This window comes from Neoarius graeffei, chromosome 8, assembly GCF_027579695.1.
Source record: "Neoarius graeffei isolate fNeoGra1 chromosome 8, fNeoGra1.pri, whole genome shotgun sequence".
Taxonomy (NCBI): domain Eukaryota; kingdom Metazoa; phylum Chordata; class Actinopteri; order Siluriformes; family Ariidae; genus Neoarius; species Neoarius graeffei.
The window spans coordinates 58,240,452-58,266,937 of record NC_083576.1 but is presented as its reverse complement, the minus strand read 5'-3'; the positions used below and the strand labels follow the sequence as shown (position 1 = coordinate 58,266,937).

The window sequence follows — 26,486 nt, the reverse complement described above, 5'->3', positions numbered from 1 at the left end:
TTTCTGATCTGGCTCGTTTTTATTAGCAGTCAAACTTCAAGAGGACGGATTTCCCAAACTACAGGTATATTGCGTTCAATCTTTGCCCTCTAATGTTTTCAGTGAGATATGCAGAGAGATATAAAATGTGCTCCTTTATTTACAAACACCCCATTGTGTAGATGAGCAAACATGTGCAACTCTATGTGATCTTCGCATTTAAGTTTGAATGTTTGGAATGCACCAAAAAAGTATTTTAATGCCACATATTCGCTATTTATACAAACCAGTGGCAATGAAAATTAACACCCCACCCCACCCCCACACAAAATTAAAGCTCTAAATCCCAAGGTGAATGGGAGGTGAAGGAAGGAGGGAAGGAAGAGGGCAAGAAAGGGTGGGCGGGCCCTGTGCAGTGAGCTATAGTGTCCCAACTAGGCACAACATTTTAAGCATGTTTAAAAGTATGATAATTTTTAAACATGAAGAGGGTACTGTATATTCATATGAGAGGGCCAAAAACAGACCTCTCACCACACTTAATTCATAAATTTGACAAATTTGTCACTATTGAGGCCCAATAGGATCACGAAACGCATTTCATCTTACTTGTGTAAAGAGAGATTGTACAGATATGTGAAATGTTAATGGCAGTTGTTTGTCATTAATTGCTATCCAGTGATTAAAGATAGTGCATTCTGGCTTGTAAACTTACTTGAGAATAAAGTACATTTTATTTAACTAATATTTGTAAGATCAGGCAAGGAACTACAAATAAATCCATAACAGATACAAATTGTGTTTTTCAGTCATAATTTGGTATCAAGACAAATCCAGCAACTCAAAAAGGTGTTGCATGTGTAAATTTCACACTTTTAAAGCACTTGTGTGCGCACGCATTACGTTTTCATGGATAGGGTGGTGTTCATGAGGCATTTTTAGAAATTGCAGCTATACACTTGTGGCCTGGATTTTTCGTGATACAAGACTGGTAGATCAACATAAGGGTTGATAGAGAGACACAGGGAGAATTCTCCCCCTAAATGCATGTCTGTATACTCCAGCATATAGGTTCCACTTTGCTGAAATGTGTAAAAAAGACAGCTTGATGCTAAGTGGATGGCTGGGATATCAGGCACCAGTCAGTTTTCTTAAGCAAGCTACAAAGAAAAGAAAGGAAGGGGGGGAGACCCAACCCAACCCACAACACCAGCATTTATGTACCTCTCCTTGATTCCAGTGAGGTAGGCCTAGTACACCACTGTGGTCATGGGCTTGTTCTGTAAAGATGAAGCCCATTCCCAATAAGAAAAGAAAAGTTGAGTGCAATTATGACTAAATTACAGACAGGCATGATTACCTCAAACATCCCTTAAAACTTTTTCTGCAACAGCCCGAATTTGAAAAATTGCACTTGATTCAAAGACCAATCTTAAAATAAGGCTAAATTAATAATTTACATACAATAGAGCTAGTCAAGTGATGGACTCAACTCTACACCTCCTTTGCTTCCACCTGGGATTATCTGTCCTGCTGGTCAACATTAGGCTCTGCCTCAGATGGAGTGTCCAGTACTGGATTAATGAATCCCTCATCACACTGCTCACTACTGTCTTCGGCATGTGCACTGACAAAGTCGTTCTCCCACTCAAGAGCGTTGGAGTCCTCTGAAGCAGAAGCTGGCCCACTATCCAATGGTTTACCGACAGGACGGAGTGCAGCTCGCAGGATGTCCTCCTCGGTCTTCGAGCGCTCCCATGCAGCACCCGTCCGATTCATACCTACAAGTGATTGGACACGCAGCATTAAAATAGCTTGCCTTTGTAAAGGAAAAAAATAACTATGACTTTAGTGATCTTTAGAAAAGTACAGTGGTGCTTGAAAGTTTGTGAACCCTTTAGAATTTTCTATATTTCTGCATAAATATGACCTAAAACTTCATCAAATTTTCACACAAGTCCTAAAATTAGATAAAGAGAACCCAGTTAAACAAATGAGACAAAATTTATACTTATTTATTGAGAAAAATGATCCAATATTACATATCTGTGAGTGGCAAAAGTATGTGAACCTCTAGGATTAGCAGTTAATTTGAAGGTGAAATTAGAGTCAGGTGTTTGTCGTCCCATTGATTGAAATCAGGTGTGAGTGGGCACCCTGTTTTATTTAAAGAACAGGGCTCTATCAAAGTCTGATCTTCACAACACATGTTTGTGGAAGTGTAATCATGGCACGAACAAAGGAGATTTCTGAGGACCTCAGAAAAAGCGTTGTTGATGCTCATCAGGCTGGAAAAGGTTACAAAACCATCTCTAAAGAGTTTGGACTCCACCAATCCACAGTCAGACAGATTGTGTACAAATGGAGAAAATTCAAGACCATCGTTACCCTCCCCAGGAGTGGTCGACCAACAAAGATCACTCCAAGAGCAAGGCGTGTAATAGTCGGCGAGGTCACAAAGGACCCCAGGGTAACTTCTAAGCAACTGAAGGCCTCTCTCACATTAGCCAGTGTTCATGAGTCCACCATCAGGAGAACAGTGAACAATAGTGTGCATGGCAGGGTTGCAAGGAGAAAGCCACTGCTCTCCAAGAAGAACATTGCTGCTCATCTGCAGTTTGCTAAAGATCACGTGGACAAGCCAGAAAGCTATTGGAAAAAATGTTTTGTGGATGGATGAGACCAAAACAGAACTTTGGTTTAAATGAGAAGCATTCTCTTCCTTTCTGAAAGCAAAAGGTCCTTACTCCTGATGGCGAAACAGACTTTTTCAAAATTCATGCAGGAGTTATGCAAGGTGACACCCTAGCACCATTTCTCTTTGTCACTGTGCTAGATTATGCTCTTTGGAAAGCCATTCAGGGTAAGGAAGTAGATTTTGGATTTCACTCTGCACCCTTGTGCTGGCACCAGAAGAAGGCCAATTCCTGCAACAACCATTTGTGATTTGGAATTTGCTGATGACATTGTGCTGTTGTTGAATGAAATCGCCCAAGCTCGCCGACTACTTCATGCTGCTGAATCAGAGTGCTTTAAAGTCAGCTTGAGAATCAATTCAGGCAAGACAAAAGCAAATGTACTTCAATGTGGATGTTCAACCATTGCACACTATTGATGGGTTGCAAATAAATCAAGCCTTGACTGAGTGTGGTAATCAAGATTTTGAATACCTTGGCTGTTGGTGCAACAAAGAGCGACAGATCCATACTCAAAAAGCCCTTGCCTGGAAATCTCTCCACAAAATCTAGGTGAGTGATATGCCAAACAAGATCAAGACACAGTTATTCCCAGCAACTGTTGAAACGATCCTTCTGTATAGAAGCTCCACTTGGTCGCTGACCAAGCAGGAAGAGATGTCTCTAGCTGGCACATATACCCACATGTTGAGGAAAATTCTAAATTTTAGCTGGAGGGACAGAGTTGACAAGACGCTATATGGTAAACTACCAAAAGTCCAGGGGTGATAGCATTCCGGCGCCGCGCCGGATTTCCGGCGTACCGTGGCTGGGGGAAAAAAAAAAAAAATCTAGTTCGCCCATTGTCCTGTGTCATTCTGAGATGCGCAGATAGACAGTAAAGGGAATTCGGAATTCCCTTTACTGTCTATCTGCACATCTCAGAATGACACAGGACAATGGGCGAACTAGATTTTTTTTTTCCCCCCAGCCACGGTACGCCGGAAATCCGGCGCCGCGCCGGAACGCTATCACCCCTGAAAGTCTCTGATACTATTCGAATCCATAGACTCAATCTTGCTGGTCATGTGTTCAGAGACAAGTTGTCGCCTACCCACCAATCACTCACTTGGCAGCCAACCCACAGTTCCTAGTCACATGGAAGACTACAGTCAACATGCTCCTCAGAGACACAGTTCTGCAACACATCAACGAGCTGGAGTCTAGCATGTTGGATAGGAACGTTTAGCGTTATTCTCATTGTCCTGAGACATCAACCAGAGTAGTAGTAGTAGTAGTAGTAGTAGCAGCAGCAGCAGCAGCGTTATGTTTGGAGAAAGGAAAGCACTTCATTCCAGCATAAGAATCTTATCCCATCTGTGAAACATGGTGGTGGTAGTATCATGGTTTGGGCCCGTTTTGCTGCATCTGGGCCAGGACGGCTTGCCAACATTGCTGGAACAATGAATTCTGAATTATACCAGCGAATTCTAAAGGAAAATGTCAGGACATCTGTCCATGAACTGAATCTCAAGAGAAGGTGGGTCATGCAGCAAGACAACGACCCTAAGCACACAAGTCGTTCTACCAAAGAATGGTTAAAGAAGAATACAAGTTAAATGTTTGGAATGGCCAAGTCAAAGTACTGACCATAATCCAATCAAAATGTTGTGAAAAGACCTGAAGTGAGCAGTTCATGTGAGGAAACCCACCAACATCCCAGAGTTGAAGCTGTTCTGTACGGAGGAATGGGCTAAAATTCCTCCAAGCCAGTGTGCAGGACTGATCAACAGTTACTGGAAACGTTTAGTTTCAGTTATTGCTGCACAGGGGGAGGGGGGGGGGGGGGGGGGTCACACCAGAAAGAAAGAAGAAAGCACAACTTTTCATCACACACTTGTGAAATTTCCTCTCTGCATTTAACCCATCTGAAGCAGTGAACACACATGCGCGCGCGCACACACACACACACCCAGAGCAGTGGGCAGCCATGCTAACAGCGCCCGGGGAGTAGTCGGGAGTCAGGTGCCTCGCTCAAGGACACCTCAGCCCAAGGCCGTCCCATATTAACCTAACTGCATGTCTTTGAACTGTAGGGGAAACCGGCACACCCGGAGGAAACCCACGCAGACACAGGGAGAACATGCAAAGTCCACACAGAAAGGCCCTCGCCAGCCGCTGGGTTCGAACTCAGAACCTTCTTGCTGTGAGGCGACCGTGCTAACCACTACACCACCGTGCCGCCCAGATACTGAAAGCAAAGGTTCACATACTCACAGATATGTAATATTAGATCATTTTCTTCAATAAATGACCAAGTACAACCCCGATTCCAAAAAAGTTGGGACAAAGTACAAATTGTAAATAAAAACGGAATGCAATAATTTACAAATCTCAAAAACTGATATTGTATTCACAATAGAACATAGACAACACATCAAATGTCGTAAGGGAGAAATTTTGAAATTTCATGCCAAATATTGGCTCATTTGAAATTTCATGACGGCAACACCTCAAAAAAGTTGGGACAGGGGCAATAAGAGGCTGGAAAAGTTAAAGGTACAAAAAAGGAACAGCTGGAGGACCAAATTGCAACTCATTAGGTCAATTGGCAATAGGTCATTAACATGACTGGGTATAAAAAGAGCATCTTGGAGTGGCAGTGGCTCTCAGAAGTAAAGATGGGAAGAGGATCACCAATCCCCCTAATTCTGCGCCGACAAATAATGGAGCAATATCAGAAAGGAGTTCGACAGTGTAAAATTGCAAAGAGTTTGAACAGATCATCATCATCTACAGTGCATAATATCATCAAAAGATTCAGAGAATCTGGAAGAATCTGTGCCTAAGGGTCAAGGCCGGAAAACCATACTGGGTGCCCGGGATCTTCGGGCCCTTAGACGGCACTGCATCACGTACAGGCATGCTTCTGTATTGGAAATCACAAAATGGGCTCAGGAATATTTCCAGAGAACACTATCTGTGAACACAATTCACCGTGCCATCCGCCGTTGCCAGCTAAAACTCTATAGTTCAAAGAAGAAGCCGTATCTAAACATGATCCAGAAGCGCAGACGTCTTCTCTGGGCCAAGGCTCATTTAAAATGGACTGTGGCAAAGTGGAAAACTGTTCTGTGGTCAGACGAATCAAAATTTGAAGTTCTTTATGGAAATCAGGGACGCCGTGTCATTCGGACTAAAGAGGAGAAGGACGACCCAAGTTGTTATCAGCGTTCAGTTCAGAAGCCTGCATTTCTGATGGTATGGGGTTGCATTAGTGCGTGTGGCATGGGTAGCTTACACATCTGGAAAGACACCATCAATGCTGAAAGGTATATCCAGGTTCTAGAGCAACATATGCTCCCATCCAGACGACGTCTCTTTCAGGGAAGACCTTGCATTTTCCAACATGACAATGCCAAACCACATACTGCATCAATTACAGCATCATGGCTGCGTAGAAGGGTCCGGGTACTGAACTGGCCAGCCTGTAGTCCAGATCTTTCACCCATAGAAAATATTTGGCGCATCATAAAACGGAAGATACGACAAAAAAGACCTAAGACAGTTGAGCAACTAGAATCCTACATTAGACAAGAATGGGTTAACATTCCTATCCCTAAACTTGAGCAACTTGTCTCCTCAGTCCCCAGACGTTTACAGACTGTTGTAAAGAGAAAAGGGGATGTCTCACAGTGGTAAACATGGCCTTGTCCCAACTTTGAGATGTGTTGTTGTCATGAAATTTAAAAATCACCTAATTTTTCTCTTTAAATGATAAATTTTCTCAGTTTAAACATTTGATATGTCATCCATGTTCTATTCTGAATAAAATATGGAATTTTAAAACTTCCACATCATTGCATTCCGTTTTTATTCACAATTTGTACTTTGTCCCAACTTTTTTGGAATCAGGGTTGTACTTTCAAGCACCACTGTAAGCCTCACAGACACTGTCTCATGTTTGTATAAGATGAAGAATGTTTTGTGTTACACTCATCTATTTTGCAAGGTTATTGTAAACATGTGTACGTGTGAAGATAGCCAGGATAACGAGATCGTGATAGAGGAGGTACCCCTGACATGTAAGCAGATACAGTAACAGGGGAACATCTGATGTGTCAGTTATGCGAACCTGTATAAAACAGTGTGTGAGAAAATAGAGAACGTCTCTTTCTGGTTGAAACTTTTTTTTTTTTTAAATATATAAACGCTTTCACTGGGAAGACCTACTCTTGCAAGGGTATTAATAAACTCATTTCCATCTGCTTTTTCCTAACAGCCTTGAGTCTTATTATGCTTTTCCACTACACCTTTTAAATAGTTTCTGTAGTCATCTTGCATTGTACTTGTCCCTTTAATAGGAACAACTATACCCTTGGCTCATTCATGCAATTATCCAGTGCAGTCAATCATGTAGCAGCAGAACGCATAAAATATGCAGATACAGTTCAAGAGGATTAGAAAAAGACCTGATGTTTTTCCAATTTCCACATGTCCAGTTGAGGGGAAGCTGTGCCAACTATTGCATTAGATTTCTGTTTTTGACCAATTAACATTAGAATCATAATGTGGCCAAAAATGCAAATGTGATTAACCAACACATAACCTAGCAGGACATTTCTATTTTATGGTGTGGTGCAGTGGTGGAATAAGAAGAGAGGCTGAATACACTCAAATAGTTGTTTTGTCACCTGGTGGTTTTATAATAAAAAAATAAAAATTAAAAAAATTTTTTAAATAAAAGTAATAATAATAATAATAATAATAAATTATTATTTCGCCATGGTATAACAAGAAGCGCGATTGAAATTCTTTCCTCCTTATGTCAGCAGGTACAACTTATCCCCAGCGAGTCTGGGCATGGGTATGAAATGCATCTCAGTCGCACTTTCCATTGCCATATTTGTGGCTTGAAAAGAAATGCGTGCACTGACACGGCAACATGAGTAGTGGTGTTCGTAACCTACTAGCATAGTGTTCGTTTACAAGTGCACTTTGGCCCCAAAGCTGAGCTATATAGTTCCACTCTTGGTGCAAACAAAGGCTTCAGACTTAAAACTCCTGTGTCCTCTCTTACAGTCCATTTATATTGACGTACAATAATTGCATCACTCCACTTTTATGTAACTAGACGGAAAAAAAAGGACATTTTTGACAGATAAGATTAAACAGTCCTACTACAAAAGGGCACTCATCTCATTATCTCTAGCCGCTTTATCCTTCTACAGGGTCGCAGGCAAGCTGGAGCCTATCCCAGCTGACTACGGGCGAAAGGCGGGGTACACCCTGGACAAGTCGCCAGGTCATCACAGGGCTGACACATAGACAGACAACCATTCACACTCACATTCACACCTACGGTCAATTTAGAGTCACCAGTTAACCTAACCTGCATGTCTTTGGACTGTGGGGGAAACCGGAGCACCCGGAGAAAACCCACACGGACACGGGGAGAACATGCAAACTCCACACAGAAAGGCCCTCGCCGGCCACGGGGCTCGAACCCGGACCTTCTTGCTGTGAGGCGACAGCGCTAACCACTACACCACCATGCTGCCCACAAAAAGGCACATTTTACAAAAATTATTTTTGCTAATAAAAATTAGAAAGTGATTAAAAACACGGTCTGTTTCCTTTGTTCTCCTGCCAGTCGGAGCGGACACGTTCAAACAGTTTGGCCAGCAGCAAAATATCAGCCATGTGGAAGCATTTCACGATGTACAAGCATTCTCTAATGACTATTCATGCAAGTATCAAGAGGACATGCAATGGCCAAGGACTTCTCCACTACAGGTTTCGCAAAAACAAGAGCAAAAAGGAATCCATCTGTAGCCAGTATGTGAAAAGACTGGAAAATTACACACACGCAATAGTGCCAAAGTACAACAAAATAACTAAATTCATTGCCTTGGATGACCAGCCATTCTCTTACAGCATGTTGAGAATATTGGATTTCACAGACTAACAGTAAATATTACGCATCCTTACACAGTGCCTAGTTTTCAAATACACATCTACCAGAAATGTACCATTTAGTTGCTGCTCTTGCATACATTTCAGCTTTCAGTTACACAACTGAAAAAACAAACAAACAAAACATCGCCTGGTCTTTTTCCAGTCTTCAACAGTGAGCCCATGCCCACTGTAGCCTCAAATTCTTGTTCTTGACTGAGTGGAACCCGATGTGGTTTTCAGCTGTTCAAGGTTTGACATGGTGTGTGTTCTGATCTGCTTTTCTCCTCACTATGGCTGTAAAGAGTTATTTGAGTGACTGCAGTCTTCCTGTCAGTTTAAAATCAGCTTTGCCACTCTCCTCCTTGGTGACCTCTCATCACCAAGGCGTTTCCACTCACAGACCTGCTGCTCATTGGATGTTTTAATTTGTTGTTTTTCACCGTTCTGTGTAAACTATAGATTTATGTGCGTGCAAATGCCAGGTGATCAACATTTTCTGAACTGCTCATGTCCGCTCCTCTGGCACCGACAGCAGTCTGATGATGTGAAAATTAACTGGAGTTCTTGACCTCATCAATGTTGCTTAAATGTGATTGATTTTATGCATTGGGCTGCTGCTACATGACTGACTGGATAATTACATGACTGAGCTGATGTACAGGTATTCCTATTAAAGCAGCCACTGAGTGTATATACTGCATGTACTTATAGTATACACATTATAGCATACATATACATACTAGTTAAATGCTGGGTTTAAAGCAGCATTGTAGTTGAGTCACTAAACTTCAAGTCCAAGTCTCATCTCATTATCTCTAGCCACTTTATCCTGTTCTACAGGGTCGCAGGCAAGCTGGAGCCTATCCCAGCTGACTACGGGCGAAAGGCGGGGTACACCCTGGACAAGTCGCCAGGTCATCACAGGGCTGACACAGACACAGACAACCATTCACACTCACATTCACACCTACGGTCAATTTAGAGTCACCAGTTAACCTAACCTGCATGTCTTTGGACTGTGGGGGAAACCGGAGCACCCAGAGGAAACCCACGTGGACACGGGGAGAACATGCAAACTCCACACAGAAAGGCCCTCACCAGCCACGGGGCTCGAACCCAGACCTTCTTGCTGTGAGGCGACAGCGCTAACCACTACACCACCGTGCCACCCAAGTCCAAGTCACTTTCAAAAAAAAAAAAAATCCGAGTCAAGTCCAAAACTCCAACTGCACCATTTGACGGTGGCTGTTTTAGCACCATTAACATTAGTTTGTTCCTGAACATGACGTATGAACAGGTGAATGTGCACTCTATCAGGGAGTGTGAAGTATTCGGTCAGAGATGACTGGGAGATGGATACAAGTGAAGACAGGTACATGGGTGCAAGTATAAAATTTTCGAAAACCTGAAAAGTCTGACAAGGTCAGATGTGCATGGCACAGCCATGCAGGGGGGTGAACCCCCTTTAGGGCTTGAAAAAAATTTTAAATGGTTGTCTCTCATGCAAACATTTATAATATTAATAGTTAAATGATTTGCATATTCACATCAAATGTTTAATACATTTCATCAATTCATCTGAAATAATATTTCAAGGACAAGGCTTGATATTTCAAAACCTCTAGCAACTACTAATTTAAAATGTTGAAACAACCATTTTTAATATGCTTTTGCTGTGATACCTTTTTTTTTTTTTACAATATCAGTCCCCCAGGATTTCGCGGGCCTTTTTTGTGATTGTTGTGGGCTAAAATGTCTGATGTTGCGTGGGTTTTTCCAAAAAATTGCGATGAAAGTTGCAGTGTTTTTTTGGTTTTTGTTGCGATTACATTGCGGGAGGAAGTGAAAGTTGCAAGAAATTGTTGCGATTTTCTCTTTTTGTGATTAAAATTGAGTGATGTTAAATATTATTACTGAAAAACTATTGATTAAAAAAAAAAACCCCAAAAAAAACCCAAACCCCCCCCCAAAAAAAAAAAAATAAAGACACTGAGAAATGGTCTTATAAACAACTTTACCAATATAAAAGATTACCAGGACTACAAAAATGCAGAAAAATAGGCTTTACTTATCCAAATGCACCTGTTGGTTCAAAAGTTAAAGTGCATAGAACCTCACAGCACAACATGAAGTTACCTTAAAATATAATATAAATGCCTCAGCCTTCATGTAAGGAAAAAAACAAAACCAAAACCTATTAATACTAGTACTGTGTGCAGGCAGTCTCTCCTGAAGACTAAATTAAACAATAATTATAAACTAATAAAATAAATGGCTCAGGCTTCATAGAAGAAAAAAGCCATTTGAACAGAACCTCACAGTATGATGCTGAAGCTGCCTAAACAATGGAAAATAAAATACCATTTTGCAAAATTGGCATCCATTAATTTCTTGTATTAAGTAAAAAAAAAAAAAAATGTGCACACAGTGCTTCAATGTAAACATAACACACTTTCAGTAACACTATAAAGAATTGAAGCCTATATAAACACGGACTTCAAATTCAAAAGGAAATGCCTCAGCCTTCATATAAGAAAAAAAAAAACCTATTAATACTAGTGCTGTGTGCAGGCAGTCTCTCCTGAGACTCGCACATGCTGCTGCTGCTCTTGAACGGAAACACAGAAGTAAGGCGGAAGGTAGTTTGTCGACGTCACCTCAAGACGACACCAAAGATTGATCAAATTTGCGGGAAAGTTGCGGTGATTGCAATTATATCCAACACCGCCCTGAATTCACGGGGATTGGTTGAATTTGCGTTGATGTTGCAAGTAGCAACATTGTGAAATCCTGGAGGGTCTGACAATATATACACTGGAATAGCTGTGTTGATTTGGTCGAACAACGTGCTACGTGCGTGAAACATATCACATCACACATGCACAACACCGTGAAACAACGGGCTAGTCAGGACCGCTCGTCGGTGAGCGGTGTAGAGAGACACCCCCCCCCCAAAAAAAAAATCTCAACGGATTTACACGATTTGGAAAAATGACTTTCAGAACCGAAAAAAAACCGGAGCTTCCGGCACATGCCGGAAAACTTGCACCCATGCAGGTAAACAATCCAGAATGGCAGGCAAAATCGTAAAACAGGCAATTGGTCAAGCGAGGCACAAACAGGCTATCATAGACTCGGCAGGATCAAAGACGAGAAACAGAAACTCAAGAAACCAAACATGGAAATGAGGCTTGGTAATGTGTCAGCAATGCAACTCAATACTTCGCAAAGTGAGTGCATTTTCACAGTTTTTATATAGGCGCACTGATTGTACCTTAATCCTGTGCAGGTGCGAGTCGTTTCAGGCATGTGCGCGAGTCCGTTTGGTGCACATGCTGTCCGGAGCGCACCCGAGAGTCTATCTGATGCGAGCACCAAGGTACGCAGGGGTGACACTCTTGCACTAAATTTAATGTAGATATAAATACCTTGTGCCAAATTATTATGCCATATTACAAAAAATAAATAAAATAAAAAAAAACGAGTCCTCGTCTCCAATTTAGGAGTCCGAATGCGGTTAATGCACAAGTCAGAGTCATCAGTGCTCAAGTCCAAGTCGAGTCACGAATCCTTAAAATTAGGGCACGAGTCGGACTCGAGTACTACAAGCTTGGTTTAAAGTCCTATAAGCTACCATATAACATCAATCATATGAGCATTCTCAGGTGCAAGCAGATTTAAAGCAATTCTCTTAAAAACTATTCTCTCATTCAGATACCAATACTCTCAAGTTCCATATAAAGGATTCTCAACAGTCAACAATAATGCTTATGAAATGATCCTGCCTTTTTTGTGTGTGTCAGTAATAGACGAGCTCTTACTCACCCTCCTCATCCTCCCACTCAAGGTCGAGTGAGGTGGCATCGTCATTAGTGGAGCGAGTTCTGCAGGTGAAGTCCCAGCTGCTCTCGGTGTTCGGGGTCACTAGATTTGTCTCAGAGGAGAGTCCTGGATATAAACACAATATCACGATATTACTGTTTCTCATCATATGGCAAAATGTTTAAAGGTAGACGGCCTTTCAGATTTTTCCAAGTGTAGGTCATAAAAAGAATTTTCCCTTACACCCAATTATTTTTGTTTAGTGGACCGATGGCTACTGAATTCGAATCACAGACTTAGACAAAACTTTATTTATCCCCGAAGGGCAATTAGAAGGGCGAAGAGTGGTACATTAAAAGAGCAAGAAAATAAAAAAATTAAAAAAAAAAAAAAAAAAAAAAATCACAAAAATGGGTGGGGGAAAAAAGCGCATTTGTACAATATACAATGGCAGGCCTGTTGCCAGTAACAAAGTAAAAGAAAAAATAAATAAATAAATAAAAAAAAAGGCAGCAGATAAAATATGACAAATAAATAAAATGACACGTGGATAAAATTAAAACAATATGATTAGAGTGGCATTGTAGTTAAAGTGACTTCCAATTTTATTAGGTTTTTTAATAGAACAATTAATGAATTTAGGGCCACGTGGCCCTAAACTTTCCGCTATTTTTTCTTGCTTCGCAGTGACGCAATACAAGATACTACATCATGCATCATGTGGTGGGCACAAGGCATTGTGGGACACAAATTCAAAACAGGAGAGAAAAATGGAGGACGTGTATGAATGAATTAATGAATGAGAAGAAAAGACGTTATATTGTGAAGGAAAGGAATCGGAGGTCAGCGCTGTATGGTGTTCCAAGCGATGTCGCCTGGTGGCATCGTGGCGGCTGTGCAGGCAGTGTGGGATTTATCTTCGTGCGCCTTTTGGTGGGATTGTGGGGAGCTATGCCATTGGAATTACATCCTGATCCTTTTTTGGTGGACCCAAACAGTAAATAATAATAATAATAAAAAAATAAATAAATAAATAAAAAAAAAAAAAACACAGTAAATAGCTCTATTCCACAACTGTAGTAATCCATATTGTGTCAAGAACTGCTCAACTAAGTAAAGAGAAAAAAACCAAAACATCCATCACGACTTTAAAACATGGTGTCTTAATTAATAAAAATAAAGAAAAAAATAATCGAATTAGGAGGTGTATACAAACTTAACTGGTACTGTAAATTCAAAATAATTTCTCACAAACACTTCACAGCATAAATAAGTGACTAGTATCACTGGAAATGTCAAGTAGTGCTGTTTCACAGGATATGCTCTGCACCTCGAGGAAGATGAATACTTCATGAGCAATTCAACCAAGATTAAAGGATGTGAATTTGTACGCAATCTGCATGCGTTGGGTTCTAAGAGCTAATACTGGGGGGCGGTGTGGTTGCGTCCAATATACTTTTCCAGAGCAAAAACAAACTGTCGCTATCCAGTTGCTCACATAAGCTACATGCGATATCAAATGACGAGAGATTTGAGTACTCACGGCTACTGCGGAATGCCTCTGACTGAGCCTTCACACACTGTAGGTACGCTTCAAACTCTCCACCTGATGGCCTGTTCCAGAAACACATAATATTTCAGTGCATTCCTGTCACACTCCTCTTTAAGTCTCAAAATTCTTTATAAATAAAAATTAAGACTTTTAAATAAATAAAAGCAGCTGCCATTTTGGTTAAAACCTTCATATACTTGACTTCTACTAAATTAATAACAGTCTCGGAAAATAAGACAAGCCATTTTTCATCTTTTGGTCATCTACCAATTCCCACCCACTACCTAGCGCTCTCCATTACAGTAATGACACTGATGCCATTCGATTCCCACACTGGCGTTTCTTTCAAGACAGTTATCCTCATTCCAGAAAAGTACTATAATGCTACAATATACTAATGCATCTCAAAAAATTAGAATATTGTGAAAAAGTTCAATATTTTCCATCAGTTATTTAAGAAAGTGAAAATGTTATATATTATAGACTCATTACACATAGAAAAATGCTTGAAACATTTTAGTTTATTTTAATCAGTATGGCATACAGTACAAAAACAAAAAACATCTCAAAATATTAGAATATTTCATTTCGAGTTTGAATAAAACAGTATGAACACAGTGTATCTCTCGGTCTAGCTCAGTACACACAACCACAATCATGGGGAAGACTGCTGACTTGACTGTTGTCCAGAAGATGATCACTGATGCCCTCCACAAGGAGGGTAAGCCACAAAAGGTCATTGCTGAAAAGGGTGGCTGGAAAAGGTGCACAAGCAACAGGGATGGCTGCAGTCTTGAGAGGACTGTCAAGAAAAGTTGATTCAAGAACTCAGGAGAGCTTCACAAGGAGTGGACTGAGGCTGGTGTCAGTGTATCAAGACCCATCACGAACAGACATCTTCAAGAAAGGGGATACAACTTTTGCATTCCTAATATCAAGCTACTCCTGAGCCAGAGACAATGTCAGAAGTGTCTTATCTGGGCTAAGGAGAGAAAGAAATGGACTGTTGCTCAGTGGTCCAAAGTCCTCTTTTCAGATGAAAGTACATTTTGCATTTAATTTGGAAGTCACGGTTCTAGAGTCTGGAGGAAGAGTGGAGAGGCACAGAATCCAAGGTGTTTGAAGCCCAGTGTGAAGTTTCCACAGTCTGTGATGATTTGGGGTGCCATGTCATCTGCTGGTGTTGGTCCACTGTATTTTATCAAGTCCAAAGTCAACACAGCCATCTACCAGGAGATTTTAGAGCACTTCATGCTTCCATCTGCTGACGAGCTTTTTGGAGATGCTGATTTCCTTTTCCAGCAGGACTTAGCACCTACCCACAGTGCCAAAACTACTACCAAATGGTTTGCTGACAATGATATTACTGTGTTTGATTGGCCAGCCAACTTGCCTGACCTGAACCCCATAGAGAATCTGTGGGGTATTGTCAAGAGGAAGATGAGAAACACCCGACCCAAAAATACAGATACGCTGAAGGCCACTATCAAAGCAACCTGGGCTTCAATAACACCTCAGCAGTGCCACAGACCGATTACCTCCATGCCACACTGCATTGATACAGTAATTCATGGTAAAGGAGCCCCAACCAAGTATTAAGTGTTTAAATGAATATACTTTTCAGAAGTTGGACATTTCTGTATTGTAAATCCTTTTTTTGATTGATCTTGGGGAATATTCTAATAATTTGAGATACTGGATTTCTGAGTTTCATGAGCTATAAGCCATAATCATCAAAATTAAAACAAAAAAGGCTTTAAATATTTAACTTTACATGTAATGAATATAGAATATATGAAAGTTTACCTTTTTGAATTAAATTATGAAAAAAAAGAACTTTTTCATGGTATTCTAATTTTTTGAGATACACTAGTAATGCTGGTTCTCCCCTCAAGTCCACCTTTCCTCATTGCTGAGTTCAGAAAAAGTTACATATTGCTGGGTTTCAGTCACGTGACTTTTCTTCACAGTTTTACCGGAAATGAAATCGCTGGTGGTCTAAAACAGCTGCCGTAGTGCAAACAACTAGCGATAATTTATCAGAGTATGCTCGTAATCTAGAAGCCACTGCTGGCTTTAGATATATTCAGAAGATTGCTATGCGCAATGGAATCGACCCCTACAGTCTGCGAAAGAAGGATTTGTCATACGATCTTGAAAACTATCCTTCAGTCAAGTTCCCCGACATCTCGAACTATCTGGTGTTGCAGACGTCCTTCTACACCGCAAAACAGATGAAAGTGTGGAAGAGTATGGAGGCTTATGACTTTTTTGTACATGGCTGGGTAAAGGACCTCGCTATCAAGTCGCTGCCAAATGAATCCTGTATTGTTTTTGCCCATGTATGTTTTTTTTTAAGCTTTTCGTTCACATCTTTACAAGGAAGCGCTGCAAGTTGAAGTGTAAACAAACAGTTCGCTTGATTCTTGCTTGTGTTGGCTCTTGTCTCTCAGGTAAAATCATTTACAAAGATCATCAGAAACCCCTTTAAAGACCTGGATCTTAGTTAAACAAGACGGAGAAGTGATTACGGCGCGTTGTAACTGTATGGCTGGGGAAGAATTTTGTCGCAACCTTCATGCACATGGACTTAGTGAGGAGGAAACAAAGAAACCGCTGGGGACTTTAGCGCTTCATGACTTTAAAAAAAAAAAAGTCCCGTAAAATAACACATAGCAAGAAAAGTACTTGGAAAACACTAAGGACATAGCTGAGAGGGATATACAAACCTTTCACTAAGTGATCACTGCAAACTCGAGCATGTTTTGACTCTGCCCCCTTCGATTTCAGTGAAAGGTTCAAAAGCCACCTTTCTTGACATCTTTTTGTGAAATCCTGTGTTTGTTCACCCTTTATTAGTTCACAGCGTACCCTGAAGAAACTTATCAGTTTCACAGTTCGATCGAGTCAAACAACCTACAACCCAAGTGTAAGGCATTTTTCATGGAGCAATGCACCTTCTCCGTACAAACGCTTTGTCAACTGCGCTTTGGCTGATCACCAGCTAAAGTTTTGAATAACTAATGAGGCGGATGTGACGTCAAGTGAAACCCAGCAATACACTGCTGAACCACCTGTCTCAGACAAACGGCTTGAACAGTACAGTGCGAGAGGAGATCTCACCATTAAATCTTACACAAGCTAGTGACATAAGAATATTTATTTTATTGCTGTGTATAATCCTGACTGCCTTAAGTTGATGTCTAGACATGCATTTCATCATCTCATCTCATTATCTCTAGCCACTTTATCCTGTTCTACAGGGTCGCAGGCAAGCTGGAGCCTATCCCAGCTGACTACGGGCGAAAGGCGGGGTACACCCTGGACAAGTCGCCAGGTCATCACAGGGCTGACACAGACAACCATTCACACTCACATTCACACCTACGGTCAATTTAGAGTCACCAGTTAACCTAACCTGCATGTCTTTGGACTGTGGGGGAAACCGGAGCACCCGGAGGAAACCCATGCGGACACGGGGAGAACATGCAAACTCCGCACAGAAAGGCTCTCGCCGGCCACGGGGCTCGAACCCGGACCTTCTTGCTGTGAGGCGACAGCGCTAACCACTACACCACCGTGCCACCCCCGTCCTTCTTATATTAAAAAGGTATTATAGAATATGTTGGTGACCAAGTGTGAGTCATACTCACTGTTTGTGATGTGAGCTGTCGCCCTCTGCTTCGGTTTTCGTCTGTGCAAGCTGCTGTTTCCAAAAACACACACGACTTTAGTAACAACAGCCTATTTAGACAGATGGCGGATCAGAAATTCTCTCAAATCATACACAAAACAACCAAATTACACTCAATTACACTTTTTTTATGGGTCCTGCAAACTAAAATCAGCATAAATGGGAGAAAAACAATATAAAGATGAGTGCAAATAAGGATACAAGCAACATAAAAAGATGTTAAGAAGGGATAGGGAAAAATTCTATTTTACTTGTAGTACTATTTTTTTTTTCTCTAAATATATCAGCAGTAGAATGAAGGACAGGAGAATGGCAAGAGGATAAGATAAGAGAAGGGCTGGGCGTGCTCAGTGTGGACGCCTCACCTCCTTTAGCTTTCGCTCCTTTGCGAGCCGAGCAGCCTCGCGCTGAGCTGCGACTATAGCCTCCTCTTCTAGCCTTAACTTCTCCTCTTGTGCCACTAACTGGGCAGAAATAACAAAAAGGGGGACAGTAACGAAACCGAACAAAAACATAATGAATAGCAGGAATGAAAAAGCAACACAGACTGCAAATCATGGAAAGAAAGAAAAACTTAAATATAGGCTTATTGGACGTGAGCTTAAATATCAAACTAACCCCTTGAACTAAAACTACCTTCTGCTCATTTTGATGAATTTTAAAGATTTAAAAATATATATATTTTTAAGTTATTTTACTGAAACAAACCTGATCAGGATTATCACAGGTAGCAAAAGCAACTAATCTAATTAACTCAAGACGATATGATGTTTGCATGTCTTCATGATTTGTTTATTAGACCAACAGCAAGAAGAACAAGGTGAGGCATCGGGGTAACGGGCCATACCTCCGCGTTCAGCTTCTCGTCGATCAGCGTCTGCTTATCAGCAATAGCAGCATAGCACTGCTCCTTCAGATGGCTGATCTCCTCTTCACTGATGGGCCTGAGCCAAATACAATAAGGGTCAGACTTCATAGCCCTTCTGACATTCTACAGTTTATACATCTCAAAGTCACATATACCAAAAGAGGTCTGAGGGCATCGCTCATTCATCTTCACTCTCACTTGCTCAAAGCCATGCTTTATTAAAATCTTAGTGTATGTAATGCCTTATTGTAATCTTTCGATTACGTTCATTATGTCTTATATTGAATATTGTTAGTTTTATCATCAGCTGATAAAAGATGCGTCACCAATAACATCCGGTGACACTCTGAGGAAGACGACAGTCGTACGTCGAAACATGTCAGGTAAACAAACCTAAAAAATTAGATGTCTGATAAAGAAAAAACTAACAAAAGCCTTATTGTAGTGCTTTAAAATAAATATATCGTTAGTAACAACCAAACTGAATTAATAAATCATAGAAAAAAATTTTAATTATTTGTTATCAAGCACAAAACTATCAAATCGCGGCATCCGGATCCCGAAAAGAGGCAGCCTTGCCTCAGGGCTCATCTCACATGACATCACACGTGGAATCCCGGTTATCTGGGTCACTTCGGTTCATCTGACTCCATGCTTGCTTACTCGCTGAAACTAGATATTGTTTTTGATGGGAAAAGTGCTGCGTTGTGTTTGGATGTTCAAACCCATATACAACAGGACATTCAGTTCAGGAATTTCCGAGAAATGACAAATCTAAAGCGACAACGGGTGAGAGGTTTGTGCAAACAAAGCGAGCAGATTTCGAGTCGCCTACTAATAATAAATCTGATTCATCAAGTGTTCACCACCACGACCACATGGGAATTTACTGGAGCAAAAAAGAAACCCATTTATTTAATAAATGAAATTTGATCTGACATTTGGACAGTTTGTCGATTCCCCCATTATCGCCCACTTCATATTTTCTTTCAATAATTAAACGTTTTAAAGATTATATTTCTGCATTTGTTGAGGTACATGTAAATATTTTCCCAATATTTTGGAGCAGCCAGCTTAGAATAAAAGATACACAAACCGATCTGTGTTTCCAGTTCTCTCTGGCTGGTGGTGCGTTATCGGCGGTGAGTGGGACTGTTGTGAACTGAAAGTTTCTTGTTTTGGGGGCTCAAAAAGATAACCATTTACTCTGGAACATCCTTGATAATCATCTGCCCCTTCATCCAACATATAAGAATCCCAATCACTATCAATTCTCTCCAAAACGTGATTCCATATCGAGACTGGTCTAACCACTGCTGCGCACGGGAACGAAATTGATACCTGGATTGTTACACGTGTGACGTCACGCACCCCTTCAGGATCTTCCAGTTCAGTCTCGGCAGATTCCATGAAAGTCAGCTGATTTTATTGATTTTCCATTAATTTACAGCCTTTTGGATCAGCTCTGGTTCGAAAACACATGGTCAATCAACATGATGATTGTTGCTTTGTACAAGGAAAAAGAAGTGGGGTTTAGGGACATTAAATTCACTTTAATGGACTGGTCTGGGTACAATAGCAGTTTATGTAATGTGTACGCTACCACAGCTCTCAATCATCATGTCTTGTAAAGCAGATTCTAGGACATTCAAAATTCAGCTAGCAGGGTACATATTCTGGACCAATTTTGTTTTTTTTTTTAAATATGAAAGTATGTCCCTTTACACACTCATCCAGAAGGGTAATTTTGCACAAGGCCATCTGTCTGCAGTAGAAAAAAAATTAAAAAAAAAAAAAAAGTCTGGAAAAATCCCAAGGGAGTCTGGAGCCAGATTCGTGACGTTACCTGCGGAAGCGCCAGCAGGCTGCGAGAGCTTTGCACGGTTTCAGTGCACAGCCTGTGTAGACCAAGCGCTCCCATTTCTCTCTCATTGTCCGGTCTTTTGGAAAACGATGAGTACTAATCCCATCAAGATTGGTGTCGCTACACCCTCCTACGATACATCTGTTAACCATTTTAATAATTACGCGATAACATTGAAGAAATTTGCAGAAAACCACCAGGTCGTTTTCTCATAAACCAGCGCTGACGTAGGATTCAGAGGGAGGCGTCCGGCACACGAAGTCACGAAAATCAGTGTTTCCCAGGAAATCCAAATGCCAAGTTTTTTCAGAGGTGGACCAATTTGCCTCAAATGGCTTGATTTCAACTGAATTTTTCTGGTATTGCGCAAGGTAAAAAAAATTGCAGAGAATGCAAAGTGTGACAGACATTTGACCAAAGTTTAATATAAAATAGGAGAATTACATTGATCTTGCTCCTGAATTTACCCGTGATATGCACTTTAAACACACCATTGACAGGTCACAAATGATATTGACACTTCAGCTGCTTCTCACGTGTCTCCCAGTCTGAACGTTTGTAGAAAATCACAGAGACTTTGCCCTCTATCGTTACAGCTTCATGGTTTGTCTAAAAGTGGTCCCTGAAACCTGATTGTTCAATAAACAACCCCTAAAACTTGGACCATCAAACATAACATTCATGACTGCCCTCTGATACTTCATTACCAAGCCAAAAACTGGAAGCCTATTAAGTCTGCGGATGCCCAGCTTTTTTTACATTTTATTTTCCCTTGTTCACTCGTCTCCATCCTGGTCAAGGTCCTAGTGGTTCCAGAGTCTATCCCAGGCTCAATGTTATTCAGTGTATCTAATTTTCTGTTAGGGCAGCATCGTGGCGCAGTGGTCAACACCGTCACCTCACAGCAAGCAGGTAATGGGTTCGAAATTGCCAGCTAGCTGAGACCTTTTTGTGTTTCCTCCCACATTTCAAAGACATGTGGATTAGGTCAACTGGCTATTCTAAATTGCCCATAGGTGTGAAAGGCTGTCTGTCTCTCTCGGTTAGTGCCAAGATAGACTGGTGACCTGTCCAGGGTGTACACTGCCTCTCAACCAGTGTCAGCTAGGATTGGCTCCAGTTCACCCACAATGGGTAAGTGGCACAGAAGATGAATGACCTTCCCATTGTCATTGCTAGTTTGACACTACTTAACCCATTTAAGTCTAACAAGGATATTTTTTAAAAGAATGACCAACTACTTTGCAAAATAAAATCTACGTTAATCCAAAAAGAAAATGCTGTTGCAAGTATAACAGCTATTTATTCATATAAATAGTTTCTCCAGGCAGCTCTGCCAGATGTTGTGGCACTTCACCTCCCTGGAATTACTGTTCTTCTCTTATGACTCATTCTAGCAGCACAGAAGCTCCACTTCACAGCCACACTGCAGCTATCTGTTAAACTTATGGTTTGTCTCAGGATACGGTCACACTCCAGCTCATGATGCTCTGCAACCGGTTATCAACGAAAATGAGGCATTTTGGTGATAATACATGGCAATATACAACCCTGATTCCAAAAAAATTGGGACAAAGTACAAATTGTAAATAAAAATGGAATGCAATGATGTGGAAGTTTCAAAATTCCATATTTTATTCAGAATAGAACATAGATGACATCAAATGTTTAAACTGAGAAAATGTATCATTTAAAGAGAAAGATTAGGTGATTTTTAAATTTCATGACGACATCATCTCAAAAAAGTTGGGACAAGGCCATGTTTCCCACTGTGAGACATCCCCTTTTCTCTTTACAACAGTCTGTAAACGTCTGGGGACTGAGGACACAAGTTGCTCAAGTTTAGGGATAGGAATGTTAACCCATTCTTGTCTAATGTATGATTCTAGTTGCTCAACTGTCTTAGGTCTTTTTTTTGTCGTATCTTCCGTTTTATGATGCGCCAAATGTTCTCTATGGGTGAAAGATCTGGACTGCAGGCTGGCCAGTTCAGTACCCGGACCCTTCTTCTACACAGCCATGATGCTGTAATTGATGCAGTATGTGGTTTGGCATTGTCATGTTGGAAAATGCAAGGTCTTCCCTGAAAGAGACGTCGTCTGGATGGGAGCATATGTTGCTCTAGAACCTGGATATACCTTTCAGCATTGATGGTGTCTTTCCAGATGTGTAAGCTGCCCATGCCACACGCACTAATGCAACCCCATACCATCAGAGATGCAGGCTTCTGAACTGAGCGCTGATAACAACTTGGGTCGTCCTTCTCCTCTTTAGTCCGAATGACACGGCGTCCCTGATTTCCATAAAGAACTTCAAATTTTGATTCGTATGACCACAGAACAGTTTTCCACTTTGCCACAGTCCATTTTAAATGAGCCTTGGCCCAGAGAAGACGTCTGCGCTTCTGGATCATGTTTAGATACGGCTTCTTCTTTGAACTATAGAGTTTTAGCTGGCAACGGCAGATGGCACAGTGAATTCTGTTCACAGAATGTTCTCTGGAAATATTCCTGAGCCCATTTTGTGATTTCCAATGCAGAAGCATGCCTGTATGTGATGCAGTGCCGTCTAAGGGCCCGAAGATCACGGGCAGCCAGTATGGTTTTCCGGCCTTGACCCTTGCGCACACAGATTCTTCCAGATTCTCTGAATCTTTTGATGATGTTATGCACTGTAGATGATGATATGTTCAAACTCTTTGCAATTTTACACTGTCGAACTCCTTTCTGATATTGCTCCACTATTTGTCGGTGCAGAATTAGGGGGATTGGTGATCCTCTTCCCATCTTTACTTGTGAGAGCTGCTGCCACTCCAAGATGCTCTTTTTATACCCAGTCATGTTAATGACCTATTGCCAATTGACCTAATGAATTGCAGTTTGGTCCTCCAGCTGTTCCTTTTTTGTACCTTTAACTTTTCCAGCCTCTTATTGCCCCTGTCCCAACTTTGAGATGCGTTGCTATCATGAAATTTCAAAATGTCTCACTTTCGACATGTGATATGTTGTCTATGTTCTATTGTGAATACAATATCAGTTTTTGAGATTTGTAAATTATTGCATTCCGTTTTTATTTACAATTTGTACTTTGTCCCAACTTTTTTGTTGTACATGCGAGCTAAAAGTTGTGGCCACACAGCAGGTGAATACTTGACTATCGCACCTTCGCACGCTCACAGGACCCAGGCATTATGGGAAACACCTGATGCTGATTTGAGCACAATCAGCACGCACATAAAAACGCAGAGGCTTTGCAAAGTATTATCATCATCACGGTCACATTTGTTTCTAGCCATGTTTATGACTCTGCTTTTGGATTTGTTTTTATAAATATCACATCTGCTAATAAACACTCTTCCTGAACTTAGACTCGTCTCCCGTCAGCACATACCTGACAGAATACTTGCAAAGTCTCTGTGAAAACAGAGTCCTTATATGCACGTGCTGATTGCACTCAAATCAGCATCAGGTGTTTCCCATGATGACTGGGTCCCAAGAGCGTGCACGTAACATGCTCTGAAGGATCCCCGACTGTAAATGCACTTTTTAAGTCTCAGCGAAAGTTAAGCTATGCCGAGCCGCTGTGTTGAGTCTCTTGCAAACATCGGAGACATGGATTTGAGACAGATACAGCTCAGAAGGCTCAAAGAAGGTTCCCCAAACTTCAGAAAATGTTCCCAAACCCATCTGCAAGTGTTCACTGCTTAGTTTGCCAAAGAAAACCCATCCATCCGTTATCTGTAGCTGCTTATCCTGTTCTACAGGGTCACAGGCAAGCTGGAGCCTATCCCAGCTGACTTTGGACGAAAGGCAGGGTACACCCTGGAAAAAGTTGCCAGGTCATCGCAAGGCTGACACAGACACCCATTCACACTCACATTCACACCTACGGTCAATTACTGTAGCCTAACCTACATGTCTTTGGACTGTGGGGGAAACCAGAGCACCTGGAGGAAACCCACGCAGACAACATGCAAACTCCACACAGAAAGGCCCTCGCTGGCCACTGGGCTCGAACCCAGGACCTTCTTGCTGTGAGGCAACAGCGCTAACCACTACGCCACCCCCAAAGAAAACCTCGCCACCAAATTTCAATGCATGCACTCACAAGGCGGAGACACACACACTAGAGCCCTGCACTCCCGCGGGACCAGACGCAAAGCAGTGCGGCGCGGGACAAATTTTGAAAGCTCATTGCGGGCGGGAGGGGGAGTGCACAATGCGGGAGCGGACGGGAGAGGTGATAAGCTACAGTCCCGCTAACTAAAAACGTGTTTAAAATAAAATTTATAAATTATTAAATTTATGTCCATCATATACAATTTGTGCTGGATATTTTATTTGGCATTAATAAAATTTTAAGATGCCTAAATTTGCAGATGTGGTCTAATCTCACGTACGTTTCCGAATAGGTATCTCTGTAAAGCCTCAGCTGTGCATGCCGCCTGGCAACGCGCACCCTCGCTACATGCGCTAGGTGAAGGATCGGTCAGTGGAGAGCTCAGCTAAGCTCAGCATGTTTAATTCCCCAAGCCAATGACAAGAACTTTCGTGAGAAATAACGCGAACGTCTGCATCATGCGGGATTTGCGGGCGGGAGCGGGACAAAATATGGCAGGCGCAGGCGGGAGCGGGACTGAAAATCATAATTCTTTGCGGGAGCGGGCGGGAGCAGGACTGCACAATGCGGGAGCGGGACTGAAAATTCTGTCCTGCGGAGACCTCTAACACACACACACACACAAAAAAAAAAAACAACAACTCATGAAGCTCAGAGAACAAATCGCTGTGTATTGCACGATCAGTGGCAATGCGACCAATTTTTCATCGCCAAGTATTCACAAACCCATCATGAGCTGGAGTGTGATCTGGGCCCAAGTTGTGTCAGAAAAGCAAAACAAAACATCATACCTGGCACAACTCTGTGAACTCTCGCCCTGTAACAAGAAACAATATCATTAGAGAAAATATATATATATTAAAAAAAAAAAAAAAAACAGGAATTCCTAAGTGAGACTTTATTTGTGAAATGATTCAGCACTCACCTCATCACTCTCCACAAGATTCTCAAACTGGAAGATAAAACCAGATAAAGAGATCAAGTCATTCTGTGTAAAAAAAATAATAATAAAAAAATGGAGAAATAAAAAGACAAAATGACCACACCTCTATTGTACAGTGTTCTCCAGTTGTGCTACTTCTGAAGTATTTAGACCTGAGGATAAGAAAAGAAAAACATACAAGAACTTAAACTGCAATATTCTCTCTTAGGAATGAGTGACGTTATATTTCAATACTTTTTGACGACGTTTTACACACTATTTACTAACTTTATTCGTTATGAATGTCAGACCCGGAAGTGTAAAGCTAGTAGCTAACGGCTACTGTTAATTAAGCAGCTAGCAAAACAAAACTAGCAGAAGGAGGGATGGGTTATGGGGCGTGGCCATGATACTGTACAACACGGATGCTAGCTAGCTGTCTCACAACAGATAAACAGAGATACATAATTAATATTCCGCGTTTAAATAAATTATTCTCGAAAGAAAAGACGCAGTTTTCGTTTGCTATTAAATTTACTTAAGTGAAATACAACTCGCAGTTTAGCTTGTGTGTGTGTTCAATCCAATGCACCTGATCACATGCTCCTGTAATCCCACTATCCACCCGTTTGACTTCACATATTCAAACATTCATCAAGACAATATTTCTCTACTAATTCCCATAAACACAGCCAACACTCTCACCCTCCTCCTCTCTGGATCCTGTTCGCCTCTCTCCTGAAGAGCCCTGTGCACTGAGTCCAGCAGTTCCCCATGGCATTGTGTCAAAGTCCAGGGAGGAGATCAGATATCAGCCTGCCTTTCCATCCCACACAGATCTCCCTGATCAACTGCCCGGAAACATCGCCAGCGCTAAAAGAATAACGCATTGTAAGGCATTTCAGATACTTCTAAAAGAAACGACTCCATCCAACGGTTAGCCGCCTGAACTTGTTTCATACAGCAGCTGAATGCACAAGGGATGAGCTGGAGTGACTGCTCAGCTATTGTTTCCTCTTCCTGCCAAGAACAC

The 26,486-nt window shown here is 41.4% G+C and overlaps 1 protein-coding gene across 2 annotated transcripts; it reads right to left on the bottom strand.

The window, feature by feature from the left end:
- ap1ar (adaptor related protein complex 1 associated regulatory protein) lies at positions 1-26,486 on the bottom strand. Of its 2 annotated transcripts, none has more exons than XM_060927909.1 (10): positions 26,159-26,486; positions 25,578-25,626; positions 25,457-25,483; positions 25,323-25,348; positions 18,528-18,624; positions 18,046-18,144; positions 17,640-17,689; positions 13,978-14,048; positions 12,438-12,560; positions 1-1,760 (listed from the first exon to the last, which is right to left on the bottom strand). In XM_060927909.1, the coding sequence occupies exons 1-10, from the start codon at positions 26,227-26,229 to the stop codon at positions 1,501-1,503; spliced, it is 873 nt and encodes a 290-aa protein (XP_060783892.1). In that variant the 5' UTR covers positions 26,230-26,486; the 3' UTR covers positions 1-1,500. The 2 variants fall into 2 exon arrangements, with proteins under 2 accessions (XP_060783892.1, XP_060783891.1); XM_060927908.1 differs by having other exon boundaries at positions 17,640-17,692; positions 26,159-26,485.